General features: G+C 40.2%; 1 protein-coding gene across 1 annotated transcript in view; it reads right to left on the bottom strand.

Moving 5' to 3' along the window:
* Positions 1–11,445: 11,445 nt before the first annotated feature.
* LOC140504990 (guanylate cyclase soluble subunit beta-2-like) overlaps positions 11,446–22,411 on the bottom strand; it is a 44,866-nt gene continuing 33,900 nt past the window's right edge. The window contains exon 12 of the mRNA XM_072610493.1: positions 11,446–11,695. Coding sequence (XP_072466594.1) covers positions 11,550–11,695 — 146 coding nt within the window. The 3' untranslated portion in view covers positions 11,446–11,549. The remainder of the gene's footprint in view (positions 11,696–22,411) is intronic.

Below are 22,411 nucleotides of genomic sequence, written 5' to 3'. Positions count from 1 at the left end.
AATCAATTTGAAATTGATGTGGAAGATTCACAGGAGAGTGGAAAGACTGAAAACAGAGATACCTGTTAGAAGGCTATTTTGTTTTTCTTGTGCTCCAATCACAGTTTGGAGTGAGGGAAGTGGGAGAGAGAGTACAGATTTGAAAACAAATTTTAATTTAGAAAAAAGAAGGCTATGGCCCCATGATTGAAGAAAGGAGAACAGATGTGAGAACATTTGTGATGGTAATGACCACTTATTGGATGTGGAAAACTAGAGAGAATAAAGTAAAGGGATTAATTGGAGGCTGCAAATTGGATGATATAACCACAAACAAGGTGGGATTTTTGTTGTCTTTCTTTTGAAATTCAGTTTCCCAGCTTTGGCTAAATTGTAAACATCTGAAGGATTAATCTCCTTTGATGATAGGTGTTGAGGCACTTCTGTGCCTTTGGGCACTGAGCCAATGAGAGGCTGAGTTTTGACCATGTGTTTGTGGGCTCTCTGAGTTGAACCAGCCAGTCACCCCCTTGGCCTCAGCCAATCAGATGCCAAATAAAACTCATGTGTGTGTGTGTGTGTGTGTGTGTGTGTGTGTGTGTGTGTGTGTGTGTGTGTGTGTGTGTGTGAGCTGGAAGACTGATATCACCTTGGGGCTCCCTCCTGAGAACTCTTGATGTCCCAGAGGAGGAGACTCTGGGTAGCCATTGTTAATGACCCCCCTAATTCTGCCCTGCCCCCATGAATGTGAACCCAGAAGAAGAAAATGAAGAGACAAATTAAGGAACAAAATGAACATTGAGCATGGACCATTGAGAAGGCTAGCAGCAGCTGCTGCAGCAGAGGCTCCGTGAAGGAGTCTCCCTGTTGTGAAAGTTGAGCTGAATGGCAGAGGGAATGTTCTCCACCCAAGGGAAGGAGGCTTAGCTTAAGCCCCTTTTAAGATCTGTTATTAAGGAATTGAGATGGTGGTGCTGGTAACGTGTGTAAATGTTGTTGTTGCCCCATTAAGCTTTATTTTCCCAGAGATGGAAGCTGGGACAGGAGCCCTTGGACCCTGCTGTCAGGGAGGAGCAGGTAGAGCTTAGAATGGAGCAGTCCCTTCCCCTGTGAGCTGAGACATGGAGCAGGAGCAGGATGCTGCCTGCTTGTGAATCCAGGCAGGAGCTGGAAGCAGCTGGCCCACAGACCTGCAGGAGGAAAAGCCATGGAGCTCAGGACTTGGCCCCAAGTCAAGGTAGAGTTATTACAGCAAAGCAAGAGCAGTAAGAATGCTTTCCTGCTATGCTCCCCTGGGGTGGCTTGGGAGCCAGGGGGAGTAGAGTTGTTTCACCTGGGCATACCAGGTGGAACCCTGCAGTGACAGTGTGGAAAGGACACACCCCCAAGGAGACTTTTACAATTTGGACACTTTATTTTGATTGAGGGGATTGTAGCCTACTGTGACCTAGGGATGGAGTGTGTGGTGTTCTCTGCTACCCCCAGGGAATACCCTGGCCTTAGACCTCCCTGATTGTATAAGATATATTGAATGCAGTGATATATGCTGTGTGCCATGTTATATACTGAGTTTTTATGGGATATACCGAATTATGTTTTGTTTAAGGTCATATGGCCACCCTGGTAATACATTACCATGCTGTTATGGATTGTGAATGTTATAATTTAGTTTCTTGAATAAGGTTCAGTTTTGAATAAATAGAATGCTTATTATACCATGTGATTCGACCCCATATATTCATAGCAGCAGCTCTCAAGTGTGCTCTGTTGCTTGGCGTTACAGATGACTGGAAGGATGCAGATACATACCCAGGACAGAAATAGGAAAGTTTGGAAGAGAACTGGGTTTCAGGAGTGAGACAATGAGTTCTGGAGCTGAGTTTGGTTTTGGATACATTGAGTCATTTCCTCATTTGTCATATAGGAATATTTCAGAGCCTCCTGGATGGGATACACAAAAACTCAAAGGCTGTGATGCAACTCTTCATGCAGTTAAAAAAAATTGTAGAATGCCTGTTGTTTCTTCTTGTTAAGATAGTAATACGAAGGGGCCTAGGGAGCCTCACTTTCTTCAAGGAGAAAAGGACACCAGATGAAGCAATGATGATGCAGGATAAAGAGAAAAATCAGTGAATTCCTTCTTCCAGTCCCAGAATGCACATGAAGACTGGTAGAAGTATGTGAGCGCCCAGAGAAGGGACATACAGAGTGGGGGGAAGGGGGAAAGGGGGGCGGCGGTATATGTGTGTGGTGGCTCATACTGGGCTAGTGCCAGTAGAGGAAACAGAGACAGGGCCAAAGATATGGCCCTCCTACTAAGCCACAAGAAGGTGAAGGTAGAAGGCAGAGATTATAGTAGAGGGTAAGGCCCGTACTCAGCCATCTCATTCAGAGCTGCAGAGTCAATGACACAGAGACTACAGAATGGACAGGACCAAACACCAGGACAGGCTTACCCCTTCCCAGAGAACAAAGTCCCAATCCAAGAACTGAGTTTGGAGATCTAAGTAAAAAGAACATTTTGAGTACAAATGAAATTCTGTGGATTAAGAGAAGCTCAAAAAATAAGACTACAAGAAAAGATTAAGTTCAAAATAAGTCTATATAAGGAGTGGGGAGCATGTGGCCTTGAGGCCACATATGGCCTCTAGGTCCTCAAGTACAACCCTTTGACTGAATCCTTTGGTTCTGTGAAGTTTGGATTTAGTCAAAGGGCCCCACTTGAGGACCTACAGGACCACATGTGACCCCAAGGCTGCAGGTTCCCCACCCCTGGATGTAGGAATTAAGAGAAAAAGATGGCAAGGACTCCAAAAACACCTGGAAGAAATGCGGCAAGAGATAAAATTCAAGATAAGAGTTCTTAAGAAAAAATAAGAAGGAAAAGAAATATCTTAGAACAAAGACTGAAAACCTTATGGAGTCCGTGGAATATCTAAAAAAAAGGGTGGAGCAAGCAGAATTTAATAACTCTATGATAGAAGAAATATTGCAACTAACTCAAGATCTAGAACTTGACCTGGAAAATAGGTGAAGAAATCATTTGAAAACCATCAGACTCCCTGTAAACTTTGCCCAAATAGAAACAGCAGCAACAATGAGCATTTTTATGGTGATTTAAGGTTTGCAGAGTGATTTACAAATATTATCTTGTTTTATCCTCAAAACAACCCTGGAAATGAATACTATCAAAGTCCTTATTTTACAGAAGGGAGTCAGGCAGAGGTTAAATGACTTACCCTGGGTCATACCTGATAAATGTCTGTGGTAGGATTTGAATTCAGGTCCCCATATCCAGGGCTCCATCCATCTAGCTAGCTGTCTCTGCCGATAGAAGACCCAGGTGCCATATTTCAAGAAATCACACTACCCATATTTGTTAGAACCAAAGGGCAAACTGAAATTACAAAGTATTCTCTGATCACCTCCTAAAAGAAAACCTAAATTGAAAACGCCCAGGAAAGTCTTAGGTAAAATTCAAAAGAGATCCTATGTAGACTCAGGAAATCCTCACATTCTCATCTCCTCCAGACTCAGTCCATTTTTAATCAGGAAGACATATGGGGGACTGGGTAGTTATAACCATGGTTTACCATGAGGTCTTCTGGAAGGAAACTTGGTGGTATTCCATTTCACAATCCCCCCGACTACTCAATGAGCTCACATAGTATGGCCAGAATAATGAAATCAATCAGAAAGAGGCAACTTGGCTGCATGTTATAGTCACTGGTAATATCTATAACAGTCTCCTTAGATATCTGCTTCACTTGGCGAGTGGAACTCTGGCGGACTCTGTGGAAAGGAGTTGATTTCTCTTTACAAAATCATTACTCGCTACACAATATAACATGTGGAAATTGTCAAATGTAGAAGATTATCTGCCTGGAAGAATCATGTTCAACAGGATTCAACCACTCCCTTTGTAAAATCTTGGAGGCCACAGAACCAAAGCTTCTTTTGGTCGCCAAAATATTTCCCCGGAATACCTTTAACCTTTTGACTTGAACATGCCTTGGGCTGGACCCTCCCCTGATTCTGCACAGGATTTATGTGACTTTGATCATGTCATCATTATTTATGACCTTCTCTTTTTTTTGGGTAAGACTTTTTCAGGAATAAATATTTCAATGCATTTCCTCCAGGATTAAGTGTTAAAGAAATATTGGCCCCACTCCACTGGAGTGACTGACAAAATCTCACAATTACCTGCTTTGCTGGGCTAGCTAATGCATAGTTTATCCAAACCATAGGAAATTTCTCTTTGGTTTATCAGATGTGAATAGTTTGATGTAGCCAGTGTTGCAGAAGAGATACCCAAAGGTGTATTCATGCTAGAAGTAGATGTTTTGGAGTGTTTGGGTTTGTAATGGACAGGGGACAACTCATCTGGCTAATTTTAGACATTAACCAGTTGTCATACACAAGGTAGTTAGAACAAGAAATTTTCTCCCAATTTTGGCAAGGGTCTATTTATTCTCCTCAAATCAGAATAGTCTGTCTATTCAAAATAGAATAGGCTGTTTTAAATGGTCCTACATAATTCTTTTTCTTAAAGCAGGGAGAATAGATTTTGGGGTGTTTTGGAAAGTATGACCTTAATATATTATCAGTGCCCAGAAAATGAGTAGATTTTTCCTGTGTTGACATTTCTAGTTTCTCCTAAATGTTTACTTAAATAATCCTGCCAATCATAGGTACTTGCATAGGTGGTTCAGTTTTAACCTGCCATGCAGTGGGCCTGGGTTTGATTCCTGTCCTTGCACATAAGACATTTTTCTTAGAGACAGTTAGGTGGCACAGTAGATACGGCACTGAACCTGGAGTTAGGAAGACCTGAATTCAAATCTTCTCTCAAACATTTACTAAGTAACCCTGAGCAAGTCAACTGACCTCCATCTGCCTCAGTTTCCTTATCTGTAAAATGGGGATAGTAATAAGACTTACCTGCCAGAGTTGTGATGAAGATCAAAGGAGATAATACTTGCTAGTGTTCTGCAAACCTTAAAGTGCTATGTAAGTGCTAACTTATCTTCTTATTGTTAGAGTAAGTGCTTAAATGTTTGCTCAACGGAGTAAGAAATTTACTGCATATAAACATGTCGTACTGGTGTTTGTTGAGTCTGGCAAATTCATAAACTGTGTTTTCATCTGTCATTTTGTATTTTAGGCTCTTTTTTATGTTATTCTTCTGATGTGTTAAGAACCCTCACAGCATTGAACGAGTATGTAGAGAAATCTTTTGAAGAAAGATAAAAATATTAATTGTTGATCAATCCGTTGACAGTCATTAGATAACTGTGTATTTAGGGGTTTTGATCATATAGACATCAACCTCAGTTTCTCCTGCTTTACTCCCCTTTTATTTTTATTTTCTTCTCTTAGCAGAAGTCTGAATTTAGAGAGGCTGTGTCTTGATATAATGGAAAACTACTCAATAAAGAACAGTCGGCAATCCTCCCAGCAAGCTCACTAAGGTGGTTGGCTTGTAATACCATGTTCTGGCTGCCTTCCCTTCCTACTGATTAATCCACTCTCAAGTGATTTGTGTGTACACTTTCTTTTTGCTTCTGTCTCTGGGATTTTGAATCCTTTTTAATTAAGGAGTTTATTGGTGGAGCAATTTAATGAAAATTTCGGTTGCTCCCAATGTAGAATATGTAAATGAGGAGGGCATTTGGACAGTAAGAAATAGTCTTTCTCTCTAGCACTCATTGACTCCTAATGGCTGTGTGCTCTGAGGCTGCTGATGGGGAGAAAGACTGAGGTAATGACTATGGGCCTCAGGTATATAGATGGGAATTACAGCAAATCTCAGTCAAACCAGGTCTTCATAGGCACAACAGATGAGGAAACTCTATTTCAGGTGACTTTTCTTTAGAGGGACAGTTTCTGAATAAGACCCTTAAGGTTTAATTCAAATATTTACTGAATGGCTACTGTGTATATTGCAGCTACATGGCACAGGAGGTAGAGCACTGGACTTGGAATCAGAAAGACTCATCTTTATGAGTTCAAATCTAGCCTCAGACATTAGCTTTGTGGACCCTGAGCAAGTCATCTAACCATGTTTGCCTCAGTTTCTCAACTATTAAATGAGCTAGAGAAGGAAACAGGAAACCACTCTAGTATCTTTACCAAGAAAACCACAAATGGTTACCAAGAAAAACCACAAATAAGGAGTTGGACACAACTAATATGATTGAACAAAAACAATTGTGTATAAAGTACCGTGCTCAGCACTGAGGATGCTAGAAAGTTTAGCTCAGATGTGCCTCCTGACTTCATGAACCTTGCAGCTTAGACACACATAGGGATAACTCTAATATAGATCTACATATGGAGTCTATGAAAGGAGCAAGCAAAATGTCTCCTAGTGGAGAAGATTATTCCTGACTGGAGGATCTGGGAAGGCTACCAAAGTTATATCTCAAGCCCTCATCTCCCAAATGATATTTAAGAGATAGAATGGATGGATAGAATTTTAGACTATATGCTTTAGAGAATGACATAAGGAATCAAGAAGGGTCAAGTATCAGGATTGCTCATAAGTGGTTAGCTCTATGACCTTAGCATAAATCACTTCTGCTTCTTGGCCTCAGTTTCCTCATCTGTAAATGGATTGAGCCGGCTCTGTAGTCCCTTCTAAGTCTACGATGCTATATTTGTACTCTCCCAATCCAAGTCAATTAAATAGAAATGAATCTTTTAATATATGTATAAACTTATAATAATATATGTTTATATGTTTATAATATGTTTATATAGTGAACTAATATGTGTGTGAATATAATGTGTACAAATATATTTTTACATATGTTTATATATTATGAATTTATACATATGTATATATATATATATCTTGAATAACAAATATATCCCTCAAAGCAATAAGGCAATAAGTATTTGCTAAGAGCTTATTATGTGCCAGGCACTGTGCTAGGTACTGGAAATACAAAGAGAAGCTGGAAAGCCTTTGGATTTAAAATACAAGAGTTGTTCGATCAGGTGCTGTTAGATCTACAATTTCTCCAGGGTTCTTGAGACCCCTGTGAAGTCTATATACACCGAAGGTATACATGGATATGTATGTATGTGTATGTGTGTATATACACATGTGTCTGTATATATACACATGTGTGTGTATGCATACACACACACATATATAAAATTCAGCTAGCAGGCACTTGGTATCAGGAAGGCTTGAATTCAAATTTGACCTGTAGCTGTGTGACCCTGGGCAAGTCATGTAACCCTGTTTTGCCTCAGTTTTCTCATCTGTAATATGAACTGGAAAAGGAAATGGCAAACCACTCCAGTATGTTTGCCAAGAAAACCCCAAATAAGGTCATGAAAAGTTTGGACACAAATGAAATAACTTACCCCACCACAACCATTTTTGTGTGTTGTATGAATGCATATCCTTCATATATGTATATTATAAAAGAGAAAAGAAATACATATTAAAATACTTTGAAGCTTTAAGTTTGTAAATGGAGGGCAGGGAGGGGGAACAAAACGAAATCCAGATGCCTTATGAAGCATTTGCCTATGTTTGTATGCACATTTTAATAGGTTTTCTGATGCCTCTGTTACAAGGATGAGTTCAGTGATGTCGTTGACATGTCATTATCACATTTTGAAGTTAAACAGCTACAGGATCTATGAACTCTCATCACACAGTTAATTACTTCTGGATTTTTCCATGCTCTTGAAACATATTCTATTTATTTAAAAATCCCTAGAGAGCCATGGGCTGCCTTTGTCACCGTGGCATGGCCAGTGGTGTAAAACCTCTCTGCATCTGTCAGATTTCTCCATGTGAAGCCTAATTGCCTAATTTCCATTTGAAAGTACTGCCCTGACATTAAAACAACATAGACCCACCAATGATCACAATGATTTCCTGACACCTAGAAGGAAAGGGAGGGGTGGTGGTGAATAATTCAGTAATAAATATGGGTACAAAATGAAGCTTTGCCTTCAGAAGGGAAAAGTCTAAATTTATGGCTGCAGATGAAGTGTTCCTTGGGAGAGAAAAAAATAATAAGAAAAAGAAAAAGGAGAAAGAAAAAGAATTGAGCAGATTAGCATCAGCATGAGTCTACGGGGGCCAGATGGCTCACTGTGGAAAGAGAGCTTTCTCCTGCTTTATTCCAGTAACCCTGACTAGCAAGTTGTAAGCCTGCTAACAGAGGAGAGAAATGATCTCATTCCTCAGCCCAGCGCGTGTTTCTTCTTCTCTCTCTCATGTACACTTGAACTGAAGGAAATTTGGAAAAGGAGAATGAGAGAGATGGGAGGGGGTAGGGGAAGAACGACTATTGTAAAGAATGAACAACTTTTACTCCCACCGTGAAGGGAGATTGCATACCCAAGCCAAAACTGAGCAAGGCTGAAACAAGTTGTGATGTCCAGAAGGAGTAAAGCAGTGACAGAAGGGAAGGGGAGGGAGAGGAGAAAGTACGTGGAAAATACCAACTTTTTGGTTAACCCCAGCCTTCTTGATTTAGTACCATAGGAAAGCCTGGCTTTGAGCAAAGGCAGGAGATAGGGCATAGGGAGTGGTGGGGCTAAGCCTCCAGCAATTCGTTGCCCGGTATAAGAGTATTGAAGGGTGTTTGCTTAAACACCATTATGCCCATTTTTCCAGATAGGCTGGGAGTATTTGTAATAATCTGTGGGCTGCTACACCCCATTGGAGGGGGCAGGGCATGGCAGTGAGAGAAATTTGACCAGCCATCTGTTTGGAACTGTATCTCCAAAGCAGCAGGGATAATGGCCCAAGGCACAGAGAAGTGAGGGCGATTTATCATTGCTGGGCAAATTGGACAGAGCACAGCTCCAAAATGGGAAGGGAGAACTTCGATAAAGGCTCCGAAGTCAGTTTCTGAACCCCAGTCAGGCTTCTGGGCAGTGGGCTCACTGTTCATAAGTAAAATCTGCTAACGAAGGTGGTGAAGAGTTTCTGCCAGAAGTAAAAGTAGAACCTTCAGCATAGGGAAGACAGATAGAGTGGTGGATCTTCATGCTGCTATTTAAAGTATATGCAAGACCCCAAAGGTACAAAGGCATCTCTCATGTGCTAATCTTTCCTCGATGTGAATGCTAACAGATCTTTGCACAGGAGCAATGATTGTTTCAATTTAAAAAGCCAGTCCTTGAGAGGAAAGGAGTCCATGAATCCCTCTTTGGTCAAGATTTCTTGGGAATCTGACAGAACCGTAAAAAGGCTGGGGCAAACAAGGCTCCTTTGTTTTCAAGATGGCAGTTTCTCAGTCCTCATCCTTCTTGACTTCTGCAGCCTTTGACACTTGGGTCATTCTCTTCTCTTAAAGTTTTTATGCCATTACTCTATCCTGATTCTCCTCCTACCAATCTGACCATTCCTTTTCTGTCTCCTTTGCTGGATCTTCTTCCAGATTACTCCTGCTAATGGTGGGGTGTTCCCCAGAGCTCTGCCCTCAACCCTTTTCTCTTCCCTCTAAGCTATTTCACTTGGTGATCTCATAAGCTCCCATGAATTAAAATATGCAGATAATTCTCAAATCTACTTATCTATCCCTAACCTCTCTGCTGACTTAGTCTCACATCTTCAGCTGCCTATCGTGCGTCTTGAACTGAGTTGTCACATTGACATCTTAAATTCAACATGTCAAAATCACTCATTATCTTTCCCCCAAAGACCTCACCTCTTCTAAACTTCCCTATTTCTGTTGAGGTTACCTTGGTTGGTTGTTGTCCTTGGTTCTAGAAAAGGACCAAAATGACATCACTATGTTAGTCAAGTTGTAATGCGTCCAACTATGGCTCAGAATGCTCTACCACAGATCAGGCACAAATAGTCTATGTAAACATTTGGGGTGGATTCTCTAAAGTTGCCCATCTTGAGATTCTTTTGAATGATTTCAATTCTGCTTTGCTCAGAGAGCACAGCACCTTTTCTGAAGAGGGCATGCCATGCTAGGCCATTCTGTGCCAGTGTTTCTCCCACGTCATACAATGATCTATAGGTTGGTCTTCTTTTCTCAAGTTTTTCCTTATTTAAGTCCATTCTTCATTCAGCTTTCAAAATGATCTTCCTAGTGTACCAGTCCAATCATATCATCCACCTCCTATTCAATAAACTTCAGCGGTTCCCTATCACTTAGATAAAAAAGAAAATTATTTGTCATTCAAAGCCCGGAATCATTGGGCCCCTTCCTATCTTTCCAGCTTACTTACACTTTATTTACTCCTACATAATACACTAACAGTGGGCTCCATTCTGTTCCTCAAAAAAGACACTACACCTCCCAACTCCATATATTTTCATTGGCTGTCCCCACCCCCACCCCTACGCCTGGAATACTCTCTCTCCTCATTCTCTGTCTCCTGGTTTCCCTGGCTTCCTTTAAATCTAAAATCTAGAAGCCTTTCCCAGTCCCTTCTCTCTGTGACTTATGTCCAATTTATTCCCTAGATAGCTTATTTTTGTGTAGTCTGCATGTTGTCTCTTCCATTAAACTGTGAGCTCCTTTAGGTCAGGGTCTGTTGTGGCTTTATTCAAATCCCCAGCACTTAGGACAGTGGCTGGCACATAGAAAAGTGCTTAATAAATACTTATCAAATGACTGACTTCCCAGGTCGCTGGTACTTAGAGGGTGTAAAAATTTAATACTTGTATTCCTTCAACATTTAGAAATCACTGTAGCTACAAATGACCCTACCGGGTCAGCTGATTGCCTTGTTTCAGTCTCATTTTATTTTCACATCATGATTTTGGGGGAGTGTTTAGCTATTGGTCCCAGGTAGAAAAAGTGCTTGGAGAAGAGACAGGGACATGTCTTTGTAAAACAGGCATCCCACCTCCCCCAAGCTACACGATACTTTGTTTCCTAAATCTTTGCTAACTCGGCAAACTGATTTCTGTTCTTTCCTTCTATTTTATTTTCAGAGCATCTCTCGGGTATTGTTTTGTTCCATTGTCTCACTTTTTCCAAACCAAGGCTGGGAAAGATCATTATTTACTCTCCAGATTCTGGCCGGGCTCAGTTTACATCACGTGTTTACTATTAGCGGGTTTACAAACTGACTGCTGGGCCTGGGTCCTTCTCATGCAGCAGCCCACTTCAACCATCAGTCCAAAAGAAATTACAAACACTATTTCTTCAGTATTAGTGCATTTTCTTAAGAATAAATGCTTCAGTCTGTAATTCAGGAGAAAGCTTCTATGCAAACTCTGTAAGTGACCGTGGGAAAACAATGCCTTTCTTTCTTTCTAGGAGGAGAGAGGGAAATGAGCCATAACATCTCAAAACATCATTTGGGAGATCAGATAGAGTACTTGGAGACTAAAATCTTGGGAGTTCCAGTTTCGAATTTAAAATTTAGAAGTAAATTTTCCTAAGCTTGCAAGACTTGTGTTTCATTCCTTAACTTTTACTCCCAAAGAATAAGAGACAAGATATAAGACTATTGGACTAAAGATTTGAAAGGAATTAGTTTTCTTTGCTGCTAAAATACTTGAAAGTAAAAAGCAATAAGCTGGAAGTGTGTGGGGAGGAGGGGTTAGGTCATAGATCATTGTCCTATTACAACAAAATGCAGAAATTTGAGTGCGTGTTGTCATGGCCAAGGCGATTTGTCTTTGTTTCATCAGGAGACTGCTGTTCATCACTTCTCTCCTTTGTGTCCTCTCCCTGGACACCAATCTCCTCACTTGATGATCTGTCATGGGCTAAAACAAAGCAGAGGTGTGAAAAAAACAATCAGTTGACTCTCAAAGCAGTGGAGCATAGCTATTCCACAGGGAACGTGATGCCAAAACTATTGATAGTCTTTTCTAGAGCTTCATATTATCCTGGGAGAGAGAACTTTTTCATAGCCAAGGTTGATGGGCCCCATCTATGGTAGTTCTGTTGGATGGATTGGACAGCTTGTTAATGCAGTATATGTTTCCCTTGGCAAGGTCTTCCTCATCTCATCTGTCAACTCTTAATTTAATGAAAAGCACCACATTTCAAGATATAAACAGGCTGGCTAACTAACCTGTCTGTAAGGAAGGTTCGGGGTTGTAGGGGATGAGGAAGAAGCTGTGATGATCCTAGAACTGGGATTGAGACCCTGAATGAGGAGGTAGGAAGCCAGACTGAAGGAAAGGACCCAGGAAATCAGGAAGGAATTCTTAATCTGAACTCAGTGAACTTGTATCTTTGTTTGGTTTGCTATTTTCAAAACTGCATTTCCATGTAATTAGTTTCCTTTCAAATACGTAAGCATTTTAATTTATGCATTTAAAAATATCATTTTGAGCAGGCATCCATAGGCCTCACCAGACTGTCAGAAGGGTCCATTGCCCTCAAAAGGTTAAGAGGCTTTGACCTAATCTGAGGTCACAGTTTCCATTAGAAAGGCTAATTTGTGAAATTTTAAATTGATGACATTTCTGTTTATTGCTATACGGTTAATACTATGAACTCAGAGGCTATCTTATTTCATAAATTTAGGGAAAGTTCATAATTTAAAAAATAGTCATATGTATATAACTGTCTATGTATATGTATGTACACATACACACACACACACACAAACACACACCCTAATAAGTATGAGGCACAAGGGCAAGTAGGTGGCACAGTAGATAGAGGGCAGGACCTGAAGTCAGGAAGATTCATCTTCATGAGTTCTAGTCTGGTCTCAGACACTTAGTAGCTGTGTGGCCCTAGGCAAGTCACTTAACCTAATTTACCTCAGTTCCCTTATCTGTAAAATGAGTTGGAGAAGGAAATGGCAAACTTCTTCATTTCATTGCCAAGAAAATCCCAAATGGGGTCACAAAGGGTCAGATATGACCGAAAAAACCAAACAACACATATGAGAATATGTTGCTGCAAAGAAGAGATATAAGCATAATGCTTTGAGAAATTTAGGGAAAGAGCTGACTTTGAGCTGGGGGTAGTTTGGGTGTCAAGGAGACGGTAGCATTGCCATGAGCTTTGAAGTGAGAGGAAATTTCAACAGGTGAAAATGCGGCTTTCCCTCACCTGGGTTCCACTCAGGAGGCATGGTCTGAACAAAGGCCCAGGAAAAGGGAGAGGGCAGACTAACACAGGACAAAAGACAGTATTTCAATTTGTTTCCAACACAAATTATGTGAAGTAGCATAGTTTGAGATAAAGACGGAGCCAGATTGACCAGGGACATGAATGAAAAGATTGACAGTGTATACTTTATTTGGTAGGTAAAGGGTAACTATTGAATGTTTTTTAAGAAGAATGACCTGATAAGAAGAGGATTAGGAAGGATGGATTGGAGTGGGAATAGAATGGAAGTCAGAGATCAGCTTAGAAATCTAGAGGCAGCTGAGGGGTGCAGTGTCTAGAGATTATAGTAAGAACTTCCTTGTTGGATGAACTTTATTCTTGAAGAGGATCATAGCATCAGGAAGGTGATTCCATGACTTGCTAGCACATTGGATTTCGGTGAGGGAGGTGTGCAAAGTCACCAACCTCACTTTCTCCTCCTGAGCCACTAGAGTTCAATGGCCAGATATAGATCAGGACTACTGGAGATGGCCCCCAAGAAGAACTTCCTTACTTAGAGTAAGGAAGACTTGAATTCTGATTCTACCTCAGACCCTTACTAGCTGTGAAATCCTGAGGAAATCATTTCATCTCTCTGAGCCTTAGTTTCCTCAGTTGTAAAACAGACATGATAATGCATCTACCTCCCAATGTTGTTGTGAGGATCGAATGAGTTAACTTGTGTGAAACCCTTTGCAAATCTTAAGACACAAATGAGAAGTCTTGACGGCCCCAAATAAGGAAGTTGCAGTGAGAGAAGAACCAGAGATTTTATGACCATGGAAACAGCAGAACTCAGCAAATGGAAGTGTGACTGTGTGCGGTAAGAGATGAAATGAAAGGGTCAGAGAGGATTCCCATGTTCTGAGTGTGATAGGAGGAATGATGACGATGTCATCCATGGAAATAAAGAAGTTGGAGGGTAGACACTGAGTCGAGCTTATGAAGGGGCAGAGCTAAGCAGAGATGGACACCCAGCCTCCTCAAGCCTACCTTCAGAGGGTCCTTTTACAGTTGTAGCTATAACCAGTATGCTGACAGCATTATCACCGTCATTCCATTATTAAGCAGAATCTTAGGCCATTTAAAAGAGATAGGAAGGATTGTGTGGATTTTTTTTTTATCACAACAAATAAAACTCTGTAAAATAAATCGAGAGGCAATTTTTCCTGTTGAGAAGACCAGCCTCATTTTCCCTTGGCTTGTCAGTGACTCAGTGCCAGACAAAATGAATAGGCTTTCCTCTTTTTATTTAACATCTCTCTGCTTCAGCTTTTTTCATCTTTATTTTGCAGATATAAAACTGGGATTATGAGTACGTAATCTATATTCTCTCTACCTCATAAGAATATTGAAGGAGTAAAGGAGAGAACGTATAAGATAATTGTACCACAAAATCTTCATGAGGACAAGGAAGTTAGCTACCTTTTATTTCTCTTTGATTCCCACCCCCCCCCCCAAATCACAGAAGATAGGAAAATGAATGAATAAAAATATCAAGTGATAAGTACCTTGAGTGCTGAACTCCAGCTAAGGAAGGGAAAGAAATCATTTTCCTTCCAAACCAAGAGATTTACTCCTTTATTCACAAGTCCTGCTACCCAAAAGCACAATGATTCCTTTATACCCAATAGTGACGATCATTGTTCCTGGTGAAATGTGTTAAAAAGTCTTTAGTTGACTTACTAAAGCATTTATTAAGTGCTTGAAACTCAACATTATTTAATGCAATTTTACATATCTTTTGGTGTCCCCTTAATGCAGTGCTTTTCCTTCATCTTTTTCCTCCACCTGGCTTCTCATGTCTTCCAATTTTGTTTGGAATCACAAATTCATGCCTCTGGTCTCCAGCAATCTTTGCTAACTGGAACACTTTTTAGTAGTTCACTGATCTCTTCAATATCGCCTTCATTCTTGCATATTTTTCTGCAGTTTTTGCATTTCCACTAAAAGTATTTCCCTCTTTCCCAGTTCCCGTTCCTCAAGAAATCCACTAACTAGAAGACAGGAAAACTGAGTTACATAGTATTTGAAATGTCATCATCCACCCTGATGACAGTATGGAAAGCTAAGCTGTCCAGAAAAATTCATCCATAATAACAACACACTTTAAGGTTTACATGGTGCTTTCCCCATAACAACCCTAGGAGACAAGCATTGCAGATTTATTATCATTATTCATAGGTGAGGAAACTGAGGTGATGAGAGGTAAAGTTACATATCCAAAGTCACATGGGAAATGAGTGTAAGAGCTACATGAGCTGAGGTCTCTCCGGACTGCAAGTCCAAGCATTCTTTCCACTATACCTCATTGATCTCTATTTCATCAATGCCAATAGACAAGACAAGTAGAAATTGGTTATAATGATGATGAAAAGCAAGATCCTCTCCAGAATTCGAGACATAATTGTATGCAGAGGTCATCAGGGTTCTCAGTTTCCCTTTCCAAAATGGCAGAAGATTTTGCTGTTCTCCTGGGAGCAATTCTCATCCAGTTTGTCTAGCTTCCATAAACTCATTGTTCAGACCCCAAAACACTAGTGATGAATTCATCAAGCATTTAAGTGCCTACTATAGCCAAGGTGGTGGAGAGGATACAAAGATAAAAGGGAGACTTTTGCCTCCAAGGAGCTTTGAGGAGATGCAACACATTCCCAGAGAAGTAAATAGGGAATGGATAAAAAGAGAAACCCAAAATCAGTTCATGAGATAGTAGATGTGATAAGGTAGAACTTGAGATGAGCCTTGAATGAAAGTTGAGGTTTCCAGTGGTGAGGTGAGGAGGAAGACCATCACAGGCAGGAAGAATAGGAGCCTGTGCAAAGTCAAGGACATCCTATAAATACTATAATTTGTTCCTGGGGGTGATAGAGAGCCACTGGAGTTTATTGAGTATGGGGGGGGGGTGACATGGTCACATCAGCACTTTAGGAAAAGCATTTTGGCAGATGAATGGAGGACGGACAGCAGGCTATTTCAATAGTCTAGGCAGGAGGTGATGAGGAACACCAGGGTGGTGGCAGTATTTGAGGAGAGAAGGGGGTAGATTTGAGAGATATTGAAAAGACGTTTAGATTTATTAGAATAAATCTAATTCCCTTTCATACCTTAGCCTTTAAAATACTTTAAGGTGGCCACTATATTCTCCGAGAGTCTTCTATTTTCCAGATCAAAGTATATCAGTTCTTTTAAATGTAATGGTCCTTCATCATTTTAGTTCTCATCTTCCAGGCACTGTCTGGTGTATCCAAAAATATAATGCTCATAATTGAATACATTGAGCTACTAATGACTACTCTTTGTGTCTGGGGATTCAACTAATTTAAGTATATGTTATAAATAATCATGTTTATAGTGCTTACATTTAAATAATAAATTATTCTATAAATTTAATAATCTCATTTATAATGTTACTTTAATTATAAGTAATTGTTCAAAATCTCATTTGTTGGCAGTCTCTAGGATAAATAAATAAGAAAAAAAGTTCTTATTTCCATGTCTAGGTTTTAAGACTGACTCAACACTAGTAAGCACTAACTGTATTGACCAGTCAGTATAGTGAGAATTTTATGTCGGGGTTCATTTAGACTCCTGGAATGTTAGGACTGGAAGGAACCATATAATTTCTTCAAGAGATTCAGAAGAGATCATGTAGTCACACACCTGTATTTTGTTGATAGTGAAATTGAAACTCAGAAAATGAAAATGACTTTCTTAAGGCCATACATACAGTTAATAAATAGCAGACTTCCTCAACTTACTATTAGAGTCTCTCTATCAACTGTTGCCTTGCCCCACTTAAGTTCACCTCTTTTTTTCTCAGTATGACCCATTTGTTCCATCCAAGACTGTCCAATCTCTACTTCCTCTCAGATAAATTTATTACATATTCCTACTTACATGACTTTGCTTATGAAGGTGCTTTTTCCTCCATCACTTCACTGGGATAATTTTCCATTGCTACCACCTACACTACAGGGAAAGGTGAGGGAGGATATGGAAGGTGGAGAAAAGGGGGAAAGGAGCCATAAATCCCAGGGGTGAATTCTTTGGAGAATACAAGGGACACCTCTACAAGAATATAAGGTTTACAAGAGGAACACTGAAAGTTACTCTAGCAAGTAAGACTCTACTGACTGGAGTCACACAACTTCTTTCAGAAATATCTTTTTCCACAAAAGTTCTACTTTTCTGTCTTATGCTGGAGGTCACCCTTGGTTCATGAAGGTTTACCAGAGAGTGCAAGTTTTCCTCTTCTGGAAGGTTTTGAGTATGGCTTTAGCAAGAGACTTGACAGGTTCTCTATCTTCTATCTTGAAATCATTCTCACCAAGGCTGGAAAAGGTTCATTACTTTTGTATATGAGGGGTGACAAAGCTCCCCTCATCTTCTATTAAGTGCTAAGTTATTTGGCCATGAAGACCTATGAAACATAAAAATACCTTGGTGTTTCAGACAAGAAGTAACTCCTGGGAACAAAGGTATAGAGATGGGAACGAGTAAAAACATATATGAGAAGAAGAGACAATCTTGGCTAGCTAGTGTTGGGGAAAAAGATCAGATAAGATTGCAGAGTTATATGGACCATGGGAATAGACATTCCAACTGCAGGCTGAGCAACTCTGTTACTTACTAGTTACTTACCTTGGATAAGCCATTTTCATTTCTCTGAGCCTCAGTTTCCTCTTTTATAAAAAGAGGAAGCTTATCTAGATCAGGAGTTCTTAACCTCTGTTTCTCTGGTGATTGTGGAGGCATGATGGGAAAGAGGTCAGAGCATGCCAAGAGAAGATAATTGTCCTACACTTCTATCCTTTCATTCCACGTATAAATCACTAATGGACCCAATTAGAGGGTAAGTTCCTCAAAGACAAAAGATTTTTCTTTTATTATTTCCCTAGTATGTAACACAGTGCTATGTCCACAAGAGGTTCTCAGGAAATGCTTGTTGAATTAAAGATCAGTCAGGAATAAAGCAACCTAGTAATTGGACCACAGTCATCAACACAAGAAGATCTGATCTGGTTTGGTTTTGGTATTTTAATGATGGTCGTAAATGACTAACCTTTGATGTTAACTTTAAAGGACTAAGGGTTCTTTTCTTCACTGAGGCTGATTCATCAAATACGAAGTAATCCTTCATCCCATTCCAGGATTATTCTTCCTTCCAAGTGAATAAGCCCGCTTCAGGAAAACCAAGGGTTAAACCTTGCACCATTCATGGAAACCCTAAGATTTTTCAGCTAGGGTAGCAAGATTAGGAAAACTTGATGAGAACCCTTATAGAGGCACCAAGAAGACTGATGAGAGGCCTTTGAACTGGGACCAATGCCCCAACATTCCTCTAGTAATCTGGCTCCAAAACCATTCAACCCTGGCTAATTGGACAAGTCAGGGAAGGGGCCACTCTATCAGTCAACTTAAGAGGCAAGTAGCAGGAACCTTAGATAGTAAGTGATCATCAAGTCCAATAAGGACCCACGGGGGGACAGGAGGTATGCATGTTGTGGAAAAAGATCATCATGGGGCTGCACTAAGGGGGAAAATTTGAAGAGAACAATTCAGGAAAACATTATACAGCCAAGAAAACCCAAATTGACTGGAAAAAAGAGACAAGAGATAGATAGATATACCCCGAAACATGAGCATCAATTAAGAGGAAGATTTCAACTCAAAAATATGTAATAAGAACAATTAGGATTAAGTTTAAGAAATTTCACAAGCAAAGTTAACCCATCATAAATTCAGATAGAGGACAGCACTGCCAATGATTTATAAAGAGCAAATTTTATCCAGAAGGGAGTCCACAGAGTTCTTCCTACAGCTTTCTCCCCAGTCAGACTGGAACCCATTATTATAATAGCTCAGAGAATAAGTTAAGTAGACAAGTTGAAGTTTTTAAAAATACATTAACATGGAGCCTGATGATCTGCCAAAAGAGCCTGCCAACATAGACAGCTGGAGGACTGATTTTTCAGTCAATCCTGAAAGGTGGCGGCTTGAATCTCTGAGTCAGCATGCTGACTTATCTACAACCCAATACTCCTGTTTAATTTTACAGGGTAACCTCATGAAGTGACATATCCAAGGGCCAGATTCTTAATTCATTGAACAAAAGGGTGCATGTTTGAAGTACAGATGGGGCAGCATTTGCTCAGTCCATGCATATGCTTTTGTAGAGTTTACCTCCTGAGTTAAGTGGAATCTCATAGGAGCTCAGATGATACTTTTGTTTCCATTGTGAGTGAATAAGGGAAGGGGGTGGCGCATACCTTCAGCTGGCATGGAAAGAGAAGATTGTACCAGTTAGCCTTGGGTACTACCAAAGTATGAAGGCATTTTCTAGGAGTGATAATGCTCAGACTGATAGAGACAGGGGAGAACTCTATCTTGACTCTGCTGAAGACCTACTGACAGAGAAGGCAAGAACTAAGGGATTATCACAATCTTGGCTTCCAGGGAACAACTGGCTACTATGACAAAGGTGATCAGAGTTTTGCCCTGGGGTGCAAATTTGTTCAGTCATTTTCAGTCTTGTCCAACTCTTCATGACCTCATTTGGGGTTTTCTTGACAAAGATACTGAAGTGGTTGCCATCTCCTTCCCTAGCTCATTTTACAAATGGGGAAACTGAGGCAAACAAGTTAAGTGAGTTGCCCAGGGTCACACAACTAGTAAGTGAGGCTGGATTTGAATGCAGAAAGATGAGTCTTCCTGACTCCAGGCCTGGCAGCCTCTCCACTACACCATTGAGGGTGCCCAAAGTATTTGCAGTATAGAAATAAGATTTCAGTAACTAGTTAGTATGATAAATTAATTAAACCAGATGATCTGTGGCTTTCCCCTGACTGACATTGTACCTCAAGTGACCTTCTACCCAATATCCTCACTTGGCAAGTTGATTTGTGGGTACATGATGTATCTGTTTCCTTGAGTGGCTTTTACTGCCCAGGAAGCAAAACTTGCTAGTTATAACTTAGCTGCTAAGGTTGCTAGCAGGTTTGATTAATGAGGCAAGTCTTGACTCATTCCTCAGTGGCCTTGAGTTAGAGCTGGAAGCAGATCTCTGAGGGATGCAAGATCCACAGCCTAATGTTAGTCTTTATCAGCTTGCCCCCCTCCACCCCATGGGGCAACTAGGTGGCACAGTGGATCTAATAATGGCTTGGAATTAGGAAGACTCATCTTGATGAGTTCAAATCTGTCCTCAGACACTTATTGGCCGTGTGACTTTGGACAAATCACTTAACCTTATTTGCCTGTTTTCCTCATCTATAAAATGGACTGGAGAAGGAAATGGCAAACCATTTTAAGTATCTTTGCTAAGAAAACCTCAGATGGGATCACGAAAAGCTGGACATGACTGAAACAACTCAACAACAATAAAATCAGTTTGAGCTCCTACCCTCAACATGTATATATATATGTGTATATATATATATGTATACATACATACATACATATATATACATATATTTGGGGGCGGGGATTTTATTTATTTTTTTGCACCTTCTTGCCAAGAAGGAGGCTCTCTGCAATAGGAGTAAGGGTGAGAAAACTATGAATGAATCCCCACCCCAGCCAGGGGGTGACTCCCATGCTCTGAACTAGCCAGGTACTTATTCTGTCCTGAGCAGTATATAATAGTGATGGTAGGGAATGGAAAGCTCAGACTGGACACATTGCAGAGGTCCACTGTACTTTTCAGAAGAGGACAGAAAGTACAAGCTGAAGAAACAGAGCTAAGGTCAAGGTTAGATTCTATCACCAGCCACATTTGTCTACTGCAGGATAAGTTTAATGGAAATGCTGGGGATTCAATCATTCTCAGTGTTCCACCAGAAGGTGAATTCCTGGAAGGTAGGGATTGTTTCTAATTCTTTGTTTCTGCATCCTTATAATCTAGAATCATGTCTGGCACATAAATGATGCTTAATAAATGCTTGTTAAATTGAACTCAATTTCTGGGAGAAAAGTAGAAGGGGGGACAATCTATGAATAGCTATGGTTTTTCAATGGAGAGGGAGTTTATTAAGTTCCTGCTATGTGCTAGGCATTTTGCTAGCTGCTTTTTACAAATATTATCTCATTTGATCCTCACAATCACTCAGGGAGATAAGCACTATTATTAATCTTATTTTACAATTGAGGAAACTGAGGCATACAGATTTTAAGTAACTTATCTAGGGTTTCACAGCTAGTAAGTGTCTGAGGCTAGATTTGAATTCAGGTTTCTTGACTCCAGAAAACAGAAAACAAAAAGGTACTTAGGAAACAGAAAATAACCCTGAGATGAAGGAATATATTTCAACTCTTGTGGAATAGGAGGACAGAGAATACATCTTTAAGAGAGCTGGCTAAGTCAGGAAAACCTGAGACTATTTAAGATAAATGTCTCCTTTTTCTCTGATTGATTTCTTATCATATTTCCCACAAACCTCTTCTCTTTCAGCCACTATCACTAGCCCTGCCTTTTCCCTCTTAGAAAATGGCAGCTATCTGTTGAGACTTCCCTCTTCTCTTCCATTTATTAACCTCTTTTAAACTGCAATATGTCTTCCTTTTTCCAGAGTCATTTGTAGTATGTGATTTGACATTGAATTCACAAGATTTTGACACATGCTTTAATTTTTCACCTGGAAGCTACTCTTGTATCACACTGGACATTAAGTACAACTTTGACAAACAATTCAACAATTATTTATGATTTGTTAAGATGATTAGGTGATGAAATAAATAGAGTGCTGGGCCTGAAGTCAATAAGACTCATCTCTGTGAGCTCAAATCTGGCCTCAGGTTCTTCCTAGCTGTGTGACCCTGGGCCAGTCACTTAACCCTGATTGCCTCAGTTTTCTCATCTGTAAAATGAACTGGAGGAGGAAATGGCAAATCACTCTAGTATCTCTGCCAAGAAAACCTCAAATGGGGTCATGAAAAGTCACACACAACTGAAAACAACTCAACGACAAAATTCACTCTGAGTAGTGTTCTAGCCAGTATTGAGCTCCTCCCTCCTTGCTCCCATGTAACAGGATTATTTCTGTTACTGCCAATAAATGCTGACTCCTATCCCATGTTATTGACCATAATGGCTGTGGCAAGAGCACTATTGTTCATTGGAGGAAGTCCCAAGATATCCGGGTCCATTAAGATGTGTGCCTGGATAGGGTCAGGAAAAGTTGGACATGACTGAAGTAACTGAACAAAAACAAATGGTTTGTAAATAATGGAGGGGAGTTTGTGGAGAACTGGCCTTTGAGATCCCTTCCCCAGATCTACATCTATAAATGTACTAAGTGCTGGGGGACATCCCAACTTTGGATAAAACTCTCATGGAACTTATAATCTGGTAGGGGGCTAGACATTAATGC

The sequence above is a fragment of the Notamacropus eugenii genome, chromosome 5 (assembly GCF_028372415.1).
Source record: "Notamacropus eugenii isolate mMacEug1 chromosome 5, mMacEug1.pri_v2, whole genome shotgun sequence".
In the NCBI taxonomy this organism is placed as follows: domain Eukaryota; kingdom Metazoa; phylum Chordata; class Mammalia; order Diprotodontia; family Macropodidae; genus Notamacropus; species Notamacropus eugenii.
Note: the sequence above shows the minus strand (reverse complement) of the source record. Positions and strands in the feature narration are given on the sequence as shown.